Below are 11,785 nucleotides of genomic sequence, written 5' to 3' on the forward strand. Positions count from 1 at the left end.
CAGACCTCGTGGACACATTTTCCAAAAAGCTCTCGGCCAGGCAGCAAGATGTTTTAATCGAGGAATGCTCTTTGAGAAATGTTCAGCTCTGCTGCTGGTGATCATGCTGCGAGCACCAAGCAACTAGCAAGTAAAACACAACCAGTGTGGAGAAACCCTGGGAAAGCGGACAGAATCGAGTTGAGAGAGAAGATTCTATCAGAAAACCTCAAAGAGAAACCCTGCGATAACGGATAGCCAAAGCTGGGGGAACAAACAAGTACTATAAACACATCTCAAAAAGTGAGTCTTCTCAGTGTCTTATTACATAAACCTTCCCACCATAGTCATGAGGTCAGGGCCGGCAGCTTTAGAAACTACATTTCACAAGGAAACAGAAGGTACGTCTTTCTAAAGTAAAAAGCAAACCAGATAAAAATTAATGGCTGAACATTAAGGGATGAACATTTGCCTGCCAGGTTTCAATGTTTCTGGAGTGTGGGTGTTTCCCCAAGCTCCCACACTGTTTAACTCAAAAATCATTTATGAACTACCTCCTGTAAACAGCACTTCAAAGAGCCCAGAAACAATGATAAAAGCATAAGGCAAATGACACCAACAGGACAGAAAAGAATGGCAGGGAGGAGTATAGAGAATCTGGAGACACAGGTGTGCATTCGAATCCTGATTATCACCTTCTAACTGCGTGACACTTAGCTACTTACTTAACCTCTCTGTGTCTCACTTTCTTCATCCATGGGGACTTAATCCAAGAGCTGTCAAACGAATTAAAGGAGCTACTGAATGTCAAGTACTCAGGAACATGCCTGGCACGTTGAGCCCTCAATAAACCTTAGCGATATTGATTACTGACCTCAAAGAATTGTAAAATGCTTCACAATCAAGGAAAAAAACATTATAAGCATCATCCCTCCCACCATAAAAAGATCTGTACTTAAGGGGAAAATAAAGGCTATACAAGGAGGGAATCCCATCCTTACAGACCTCTCCGTGCAAATGAGGTGATAAAACTAATAAATAGGATATTTAACCTCTTGAGGCTCTGTTTATTCATTTGAGAGGGGGGAAAAAGAAAAAGATATGTAAAGCCTCTAGCTAACCAGGGTAAATTCCTAACAAGACCCAGGACAGAAAGAAGAGGAACCAAGTTCACAGGAAAGAAAGAAAGGTGGGGTCACCGTAAACTAGACCAGTCAGGGATGGCTTCAAAAAAGGAGCTAGCCAGGCAGGACATCCGATCAGCAGAGCGGACGGGTGCACAAAAGCATGGAGTAGGACCAGTAAGAGATCCTCTGGAGTAGAATTCACATGGGAAAAAAGAATAAAGAGTTGCAAGATCAGAGGGCCTGGAAAATCAGACTAAGGAATGTGAGTTTGATTTTATTAGCAATACGGACATGCTTCAGACAGAATTCTGGAAAGGTAAAATGTGCCAGAGTGTACAGGGTGAAAGGGAGAAAATTAATAAATGCAGTCTAGCACAAGAAATGATACTGGGGAACAGCTCTAAGGCCAAGGTCTCTCTGCACCACTGAATACTGGAATTCCATTCACCATCAAGAGCCACTCGCTCTTAGTTACTATAACTAATCTCTTATTACCCACCTACCATGTGCCAAGTAAATCTTATCTCAAATTCTAATAATCACGCAAGGTGGACACGATTATGCCCACAGAAATAAAGCCCAGGAAGGTCAGAAAACCCAAGATCCCACAGGGGAGAGGGGTGTAGCCGGGTTTCCAAAAGCCACATCTTCTCTACTTTTAAGGATGAGGCTCTTTTCATTCCAACTAGGGGCATTTAGGCACGGAGGAGTACTGTCAAGCTTAATACAGAGGTCACTGGTTGCTCATTCTTGAATGTTCCCTGCAGGGGACATGAAAATGTTATGTAGTAGTTACTCTGAATGCAGAGTATTAATGGGTTTTGAAACCCATTAATAAGGTATCCCTAACAGAGAGAAAAAGGGGATCAAGAGTACACTTAATCACGATGAGCACCGAGTAACACAGAGGATTGTTGAATCACATTGTACGCCTGAAACTAATAACACCGTATGTTAATTATACTTCAATAAAAAATAAAGTTACAAATGAAAAAAAAAAGTATCCTGTTTCCTACCAATTTCAAGAGAAGCATATTCGAGGCTCAGGTCCTTAAAGGTGACCCCGCTCAAAGTCAGCAGAACCAGAGAAGCAAACATTGCTTTCTCCTGCCTCCACGCTGGTTAAAGAGTGAAGGCCCAGCCCACGCTGGTTTGTGCCTGATTTGAGAGGTGAGAACAGGAGGCCACATGATCTGGGGAGAGCAGCCCTTCCCCGCCAGCAGGGAGATCAGGGCTCCCTGCTGGCAACAACTGTCCGGCTTGCAGCTGCTCCCGGGGGCTCTGCTGTCCCCAAACTGGCAGGGGCCTAAAAATGAATATTTGACAATAGAAATCTATATAGAGTGTGCAGAAAAGGCAAGGCACTGTAACTCCACTGTGAGAAAAGAAGATACCAGCAAATGGTCTGATTCTATTTCATAGCTGTCAAAGGGATCATCTTCAGGACCTGGTGGAACAAGGAAGTCCTTGAGAGAGGATTTGGGGAGGAGGGATGGGGTGCCCCCAAAATAAGTCTTAATTCTTTTTTTTAATCAAGACAATAAATAAGTTCTAAAACCAAACCAAAATACCATGAAAAGGGGAGAAAAATAGGCTCAAGAACTCTTTCCAGCTTAAAAAGCTATTTGAACAGCTCCAGGTTAACCACCAAAACCAAGACACCTTCCCAAATTAAGCGGAAACAAGGAAGAGGATTCCACTTAACACCTTCAGAGTGAACCAGGTTGTAAGAAATAAGTACAGCTGGAATGTTTTCATGAGCGATTTAAGTCTTAAGACGGTAATAACCTGCTTTCTATATTTGTATTTGTGATCATACTCGTGTACATTTTACATATTCTGAAAAATCAAAGCATTCATGTAAGTTCCATTAATAATCCTCAAAAGATCTTTTGTTTAAACAGCCAGTAGGCCACACCTATTCCTAAAATAGAAAACAGAAAAGTCAAGCTCATTTATGTGTTCAACTGGTGCTTACTGGCCCCCCCAGGACCCTCAGTGCTGTACTTGGCCCCAGGGACAGGGAAACAGCATCCACTTCAAAATATCAACAACATGTTCGCAAAATAGTCTTGCCACTTGGCTGAGCCTTTTCTGTTTGCTTTAAAAATAAAAAAAAAATGCTTCTGGTTATAGACATACCTCAACTTAGTTTCTGCCTACAGTAAACTTTTTAACAGCTTACCTCCAAATGCTGAAAAAAAAAAAAAACACAAAAAACAAGTTTTCCCAGAAGCGTGCACACAATTTAACTGAGAGAAGCCACAAAAGTGTAAGGTCATGAAGGGACTGAAACTCTATTGGGGGGTGTGCGGAACTCAGTTTCTCCAATCCCGGGGAACGTCTGGAAGTCAGTGGCCATCAGTGGATGGCACAAGCCTCCCAAGCATCTTAGTGGCCAGGAGAAAAAGGCCTGATGCTATTTAAAGCAGGCGAGTGCAGGCAAGAAGTCTGTGCTTACAACACGCACAGGAATTAATTCCACGAGGCAACCAACGCTCCATGAGCTAGCTCAGTGGTTCTCAACTGGGAGTGATTTTGCTCCCCGTGGCTCATTTGGCAATGTCCCCAGACATCTTGGTTGTCACAGCTTGGGGGCGCTACTTGCACCTGGTGGGCAGAGGCCAGGGATGGTGCTCAACGTCCTAAAATGCAAAGGACAGCCTCCCAACAACAAAGAATGAACTGACCCCAAATGTCAATGGCACCCAGTTTGAGAAACCATGGCCCAGCTCTAAACAGCTACTAGTCACAAGAAGTCCCCATTTTGTTATTATCTGGCCATACGCACATAAAGCTAAGACATGCAACATCTTGTTTATTTTTTTTTTTTTTCCAGTTGCTAGTGTTCGCTTCAAGCTGTTGTCCAACAAGCAACAAGTCACTATGCCTAAATCACAATGAAAAAAGTTAGCAAAGACACCGGTTACCAGGACACTACTTACTGCTGAGCCCCTACGGTTTTGGAAACGTTATCACTGCCACACTTACTGTTTCTACTCTAGCAGGACATCACATGATTTTCTTCACTGGATAATTTATCAAAATTTAACAAAAGGATGGTCTGTTATAAGACACCAACAGAGAGAGACAGGATCTAGGTTACGAGTTTGTCTCCAATTAATACAGCACTATGTTGCCTCTCTGGCCTTGACGGCCTCCCAGAGTGATTTAACAATCAGGGATGGAACTTTGAAGGTTGATTAGAAATATTATAATACAAATACATCACAAGATTAAAAGCATAACTTTAAATAAATGAAAATTTCCCAAAAGTACACAAGTCACCAGCAACAGAGAAAAAAAGGCTCTGGATTCTATAATAAGCTCCCCAAGGTTAGGCAAGTGACTTAAGGTCTTTAGGTTAAGACTGATCATCTAGGAAATGAAGGGGGTGTAAATGATCGCCAAAGGCCACCTTCAATATCATATACTAATCACTGAAATAAAATACAACAACCAGGTCTCCTTACACCGAATCAAAGTATGGTGTAAGGAAAAAAGGTATTTCAAGGAGAGAACCTGAGGGCAGGTTACAGCTGTCGCACGTTATCCTGCAGTTCCCCCCACTTGCACTAGGGGGCAGAGTTCTTCCCAAGGGGAAGCCACAAGCCCCCTCCCGCCGAGGTCCACAGACAGGCTTCAAGGGGACCGAAACCCCAACAAACCTAACACAAATCCTAGGTCTCAAGAGCCTTCCCAAGGGACCCATAACACAAAAACAAAATCAAAAAAAGTTACGAATTAGTGTCCTGCAGGCAGAGACTAGGTTTTCTTACAGATGAAAGCAATTAAACACAGCCCATTGGTCCTTCAAAGTTGGTTAACCTGCAACTCCTGTAAAAAGTTCTGGTGCTTTCTTCCAGTCATGAAAACACAGGTCTAGGAGTTAAAAAAAAAAAAAAAATGCTATAGTCTCAACCATAGATTTCTTTAAAAGTAAAAATATGAATTAATGAATGATTAATTCCTTTCCAGCCTGCCTCTCACAGCAAATGTGGGTATCACATAGGAGATGCCACTTTGATAAAAGTGGACATTGACAAAAGAATACATCACTTTGGCCATTAAAAATAGCTGTCTGAGAACACAGTAAGCATCCAGAAGTCTGAATGACTTGAAATATTATATCCCATTAAGTCTGATAAAGCAAGTTGGCGAACAGAGGCAAACCCTCACCAATGTAATTTGCTGGAAGATTCCAAAACTGTCCTGGATTCACAAAACATCCCCTGGCTTTCAATGGGAGTCACAACAGACTCCCTTAAGTCAACTAAGTTTACTTTGAGCCACTTCAAACCTCAAACTTAAACAGAATTTATTAAATAAACACAACCAAGAAAGGAGAAGCCAAGAAACTACTGTAACTCTCAATCACAGGGAAGGGGGGGGGAAAGGTTCTCAAGGCAAGGGTTTTCAAGTAACCGTGGTGCCCCGCCCTCAATGACCCTATATGGGGCATCGGTTTAATCTTTAAAAATAATCATTGTTTGCTCTAAACGATTTTCTTTAAATTCGAATTCAAAATCTGCCAAGGACCGTCAGCACAAGTACACGATCTTTTGATCTCCCCCTCTGGAATGATCTCATGTACTGAGCGAGTACATCTTGGGGAGAACTACAACCTAGACTCCAAAGGTCCCGCAGGCAGAGAACACAGTGAATGATTAAAGCCTCGCCTGCCTTCTCGCACTTCATTAAGCCGTCTCCTCTGGAAGGGTTTGCGCCCCTCTCACAGGAAGCCGGCACGTTCTGCAAAGGAAATACCAGAACAGAACTTTCTTGGAGAAAGGCACGTCCCCGTTGAACATTTTATTGGGCTTCCCGCACCCAGGCAGTCGGGCCCCTTCGCCCCACCTCGCGCGGGGCGCCGCGGGGACATCCCGCGAGCCAGCCACCCACGCGGAAGGAGGCTCACCTTTCTCTACGTCCCGGAGCGCGGGACCAAACAAAACCTGCCTCGGCTTACTCATCCGGAGACTGCCCGGGGGTGTGTGTGTGTGTTGGGGGGGGTGATTTCAAGCGACTCCCGGAAAGTTTCGCCCTCCCGGGCTTAGGGCAGGATCCCCAGCGAGCGCGCGGCGCGGTGGGCAGATCCCTCCCGGGGCGCCGGGGCCAGGTCCCGGCAGGGTCGCCGGCGCGAGCGCACTCACCTCGGGGAAGAAGTTGTCCATTGTTCCAGGGCGCTCCCCAACTTGCCCGAGTCCCGCGTCCGGCTCGCGGAAGTCAGCCCAGCAGACGGTCCGGGGAAACCATGCGTGTCACGGCGCGACTCCCAGGAACCCGAGCCCGCGGGGCTCCCCCGCTGCCATCGCCTTAACCCCTTCTCGTCTTTCGCACCTTTTGTTTGCCCAAACCCAAGTCTCTAACTCATCCGTCCCAACGGCAGCCTTTGTCTCCCTGCCTCCAAGTTTCTTACTTCTGGGCGCAGCGCTCGCGAGCGGAGAACAGCTGGTGACACATTCTTCCCCCGGGCTGGGGGAGGGCGGCGGGGGTCTTAGGAGCGCGCCCCCTCTTTCTGCGCTCCGGCCGGAGGCGCTCTCCGCGACAGCGGGACAGCGGCCACAAAGCTAGCCCGGAGTGGCTCTCCCCGCGCGAGCGCCGCCGCGGTGAGGGTTCGGGCGCCTGGGCTCAGCCGGCTCACCGCAGCTCCGAGACTTGCAGACAGGAGCACTCGCCCCGCCCACTCGCCGCGACCCGCCCCGCCAGGAGCTGAGCCCCGCCCACTCGGCCGGCCCTCCCAGCTCTCCCGCCTCGCCCCACCCCTCCAGGAGCCCAGCCCAAAGCCAACCCCGCCCCGCGCTTCCGCAGGGCCGGCCCTGCCCACTCCGCCTGCGGCGGACGCGCGGGCTCCGCTGCTGAAGGGGAAGGCGAGGCTGGGGCTGCACCTCCTCCTGTCCCCGCCTCCCCACCCAGGAGTGGGCGGGGGAGTTGACTCTACCCTCTGGTGATTGAGACCAAATAGTCACCGGGGAGGAGGGGTTGGGTGATTCTTTTGTGCCTTTGATCTTCAGCGGACCCTGGAACGGGCTCAACACGGATCTCATTAATGCAGCTCGGCAGATGAGCGACCCCGGGGAGGGAAGCGCGGTCGGCCGAGCTGCCCCGGCTGTTGGGCCAGATCAAAGCGGGGAACGCAGGCTACTCAGAATTTCTGGAAGCTGCCTTCCCGTGTTGAGTTTCTCTCTTGCAGTCAGGTTAAAGGACGTTTTCCTAGCAGCAGGAGAATGCAGTTTTGTAACCTGGAAGAGGACAAGGCCAATTGCACCGTAAAAAAATGTATCCTTGTCCTAGACCTAAAGGAAGCAGGCAAAGGCAAGTGAGATGGATGAAGGATCAGACCCACCTGATAACTGCTTCCTCTAGGGCAGGTCCTCAAACTTGAGCGTGCCCAGGAATCACCTGGGAATCTTGTCAAAATGCAGATTGGAATTCAGTGGGGGCATTTCCCACAAGCTTCCAGGTGCCCTCAAAGGGTGTCAGCTGGCCCTTTGCTGGTCTGCAAACTGCAGCCCGTCTGTAACAGGTAGAAAAACTGAGAGCCAAGGTTCAGGAACTTATGTAGCAATTTAAAAATGCCACAACAGCCCAAGCGAATGATCGGTGGACTCTTTGAACTGAGTATAAACCAGTTTTGGTGGTGTCAGACCCAGTGCTGAATCATACCTAGCACAGCAGGGTTCTACCACTGGTCTCTGGCAAATTGGAAACAAAAAGGACTGGTTCTTCACCACAAGTGGTGTGAGAAGCTCTCTCCAGGGGATTTGCCAAGTGCTACTTATCCTTGAAAACCTAAGTCAGAAAGTCACATCTTCCAGGGGAAGCCTTTCCCAAAACGCCGGGCCACTCATCCAGCTTCCAGCCCCACCTAACCACCTGGTGTGCCTTATTCCTAAGACTGTTGAGGAAACCGTATGTTTTAAGGGTCTTTTTATTGGTGTCCTGTCTCTCCTTCAGTTGGGAGAATAGAAGCTCCTCGACAGGGGGAAACTGTGCTTTAAAATGTGTATCCCCTGCCTGACTTACAGAATGAATGGATGAAGCATCCTTTTTTAATCCCTATGGGAAAATCCAAGAGTGTTTGAAACCCGAACCTCAGACAGTGCTCCAGCATAAATACCCTGATACCCACCCCACTTGCCTTTGGAAAGAGTCAAAGTATAAACTAATTAGTGATCATGTGCTATGCTAGTGCCCTGGTTCACAGGTTGACACACTGGAGCCCTTGAAGCTCGTGTCCCGGGCTGCAAGGAAAATGAAGATGGAGCCAGGACCCAGGCATCAGCCAAAGTGCTTAGTCAAATGAGCCTTGCTGCCACCTGTGCTCAGATGCTGGCGCGAAACAATTACAGTCATTATGGCTTAATCTGTACAGAACATCTCTCAGGAGAAATGACCAGCCCGCTTGTTCAGGCGAGGGTGTGGGTGTGGCTTGGTTCCCAGCATCCACCCAGCCATTCATGTATTGTGCGGCCTTGGCCATGTCATTTTGAAGTCACTTTCCAATACTCGCTCATCAATTGACACGAATGTACCACACTAATACAACGTGTTAACATTAGAGGAGACTGGGGCGAGCGGGACAGTGAGCGGACACTTCCTCTTCGATTGTTGTATAATCCTAAAGCTGCTCAAAAACAAAGTCTGTTAATTTTTTTTAAAGTCACTTCCCTGTTGATTAAGAAGAGTTAGTTAATAATTACCCCCAACTTGACCCACTCATATAAAGAACTGTGAGCCAGATCCAATACATAAAAGTTGAATTTTAGTGAACTATATTTCTTTAAAAAGTTTACACCACCTTATCAAAATCTCCTGAACCAGGTGTTAAAAAGAAAAAAAATATATGACTCAATCTCGGGGGGGTGGGCTGGGTGCCTAAATACATCGACATTTTAGTAAGCAGCCAAGTAGGCAATTCTGAGTTTGGGAATCACTGCTTCAGTTGTCCGAATTCATCAGATTTTCTGTATAAACACACATTCTCGAAAAGGTGTAAAGATAAACCGTAGCCGTAAGTCTCTGCTGAACAGCCAAGTGCCTGTTATTTTAAAACGTTCTGGATAGGAGATCTAACTTTCAAGTCTTTACAGTTGAATCCGTTGTTTCAAAGGACGGTGTTAAATTTACAAGGACTTCGACAAAGTTGGACAGAGAGGGGGAAGCATTTTAAATCAATAGATTTCTAAGAATATCTATCCCGTTACCATTTTTAAAAAGTTATGTGCTTCCTATCAAGAAGCTGCCTTACCCATTGGTCAAAGCCCTTTGGGCTAAAATGGATAAACCCGCCCTCTAAGAAGTAACAGGTAGAGGCTCAACTGAATGTTAATGTCAGAATGAGCACATTCTCGGAGGCCAAGTTCCTTCTCAATTATCCTTATTTCTCGAAGACTCCATGCTAACTTTTCATTTTCAAAATAAAACACCAAAAAGCTTAGGTTACATTCTTATTTAGCTGCAAAAATTAACCCACGATGGACAAAACTTTAATACAGATGGGACCGTGTCTCCACTTTAAGGGAGAGTTATGTAGCTATCTGTGTGAGTGAAGTAATACGATCTTCTTCTGTTTTTGTTTTCCACCGTGTGTTTGTTTTTAGTTGAAGTGTGTTGTCTTAAGCTCCTTTGTGATTTCAAATTGAGTCCTTTGTGGTGGTTGTTCTGTTGCTGCTAGCATCTCCTAATCTGGTTGTGTGTTCATGTGTACAATCTTTTCCATCACTTTTGTTTTTATAAAATACTCACCTCTAATTGCTCCAGTCAGAGTAATGGTTTAATTACTAGGTATGGAAAGGGAAAGTTCAGGAAGGTTCTTTCACACAAATTAGGAGTTGAGAACTGACACAACTCTAAAATCCTGTTTTTCATGCTTCACTAAACAGTGGTGGTCCTTTCGGTTGGCTTACGGTCTTGGGTGTTTAAAAATTCAAATATGTTTGCCTTTTTGAACAAAAAAAAAAATGAAGGGAATTTTTATATGTTCTTTAAACTTTTAGACAAGTGTTTTGTTTGCTTGTTTACTTCTGATAACTTGCGATTCAAAAATCCTGGAGGGAATTTTTTTTTCATATGAAGCAGAAAACGATTGTGCAAGATTTCTGTAGAAAGAATAAAATTTGGGGTGAAAATATGTGAAATGTTTTCCCTTGTAATAGAATTGAACAAGTACAAAAGAATAAATAGAAACAAAGCACACGGGATAAGACACTCAAAAAACTAAGTTGCTGGCAGTCATTTTTTTCTAAGCACCACGAACGAGGGCTAGGCTGTAATTTACCTCCTCAGAAGCAGGACACTCCACGGACAGTCGGTTCTAACTAAATCCCATGTCTTCAAACTAGAGCAGGAATGCTTTCTAAACTGATGTCTCACACAAACACGGAGAGTGGTTTTCCCAAAATTAATCCATTTTCATTTAAAGCGGTTGGTCCTGGTTCTGTTGAATGGGATAAATGTATCCAAATCCTTGAAACCCTCCAGGATGATAGAGTCTGTGCACTTAGAGAGTGTGTGACAGTGCCCTTTCTCTCTTGATTTCTTTGTATCTTCCTGCTCCCTCTCTTTCCTTGCTCCAGAGCCCCCCCCCCAGGGGCTGACTTTCCAAAGCTGCTTCTGTCTCCCGCTCTGTTGTTAATCACATGTTTGCCACTTCCAAACCTCGTGTCCTCCCACACTCCCCCTTCTCTCATCTGCAGTTTTCCCTGCTCCTGTGATTCGAGCCAGTAAATGTGATTGTGCCTATTCTCCTTGAAAACGGGCCACCTCTTCAAACCCCTACCTTGTCACATTCTCCACTTTGTCTCCGAGCCATCAGCTCTTCGGCCCCTTATGATCAGATTTATGGCCCACAATTCTACTCTCGAAGATCACTGTGACCTTGAAATAATCAAATTCAACAGCTTTTTCTCAAACGTCACCCCCCTTGACACGGCCCCTCCTCTGGATCTCTTGCACTTCTTGGCTTTGGGGCCAGCTTCCTGAGTGTGCGGTCTGTAGAGTTAGGCGCGCAGGACCCTAGGCTCAGAAGGGGCCCCGGGCTTGATTTAATTCTCTGCTGTGTTGTCTTAAAATCCTTAAGGACTTTTGTTTTTCTCTTTTGCAGTGGGCCCTGAAAATTCTGTAGCCAGTCCCACCTAGCTTTGATAACACTGCCTTTGTCTTGTTTTCCCAACTTGTTGGCCTCTTTCTCTGCTACTTTCACAGGCTCCTCCTCTCAACCTCTCCCCGGAAAATATGGTCAATCCTGGGCGCATGTCCCTTCCTCATGCTTACATCGTCACCCAGCGCACTTCTGCAGTGACAGTCTCCAGAAATGAGTCCGTGGCTCAAGCTCTGAGAAGTCCCAGCTGTGTATTTCCACACACCTGTCGACTGGTGGCCCGTAGGTGCTTCTCCTTCATACACCCAAACCAAACCTTCTTCACGGCCTTAAATTCTCTATTTATTCACGGAATAAGAGAATCCAGTCGCCTCCATGAGTAGGTCTCTGTCACTCAGAGCTGCCCCCCATCTTCTGAGGACCCTATCGCCCTGCTGAGGGTGAATCCACATTGCGAATCCCTCTCACCCAGCAGAGGATCTTCAAGCTGCTTTTGCTCCACACATGTGACTTCAGTCCCCCCAGGTGGATGCAGGCCCTCACGGTCTCACCTGGGGAAGCAGGGAGGCTCGGCGTG

The 11,785-nt window shown here is 46.3% G+C and overlaps 1 protein-coding gene across 1 annotated transcript in view; it reads right to left on the reverse strand.

The window, feature by feature from the left end:
* MYO10 (myosin X) overlaps positions 1-6,749 on the reverse strand; it is a 210,203-nt gene extending 203,454 nt beyond the window's left edge. The window contains exon 1 of the mRNA XM_036109218.2: positions 6,260-6,749. Within this exon, the coding sequence (XP_035965111.2) occupies positions 6,260-6,280 (21 nt within the window). The 5' untranslated portion in view covers positions 6,281-6,749. The remainder of the gene's footprint in view (positions 1-6,259) is intronic.
* Between the last annotated feature and the right edge of the window lie 5,036 nt (positions 6,750-11,785).

The sequence above is a fragment of the Halichoerus grypus genome, chromosome 2, assembly GCF_964656455.1.
Source record: "Halichoerus grypus chromosome 2, mHalGry1.hap1.1, whole genome shotgun sequence".
Lineage (NCBI taxonomy): Eukaryota > Metazoa > Chordata > Mammalia > Carnivora > Phocidae > Halichoerus > Halichoerus grypus.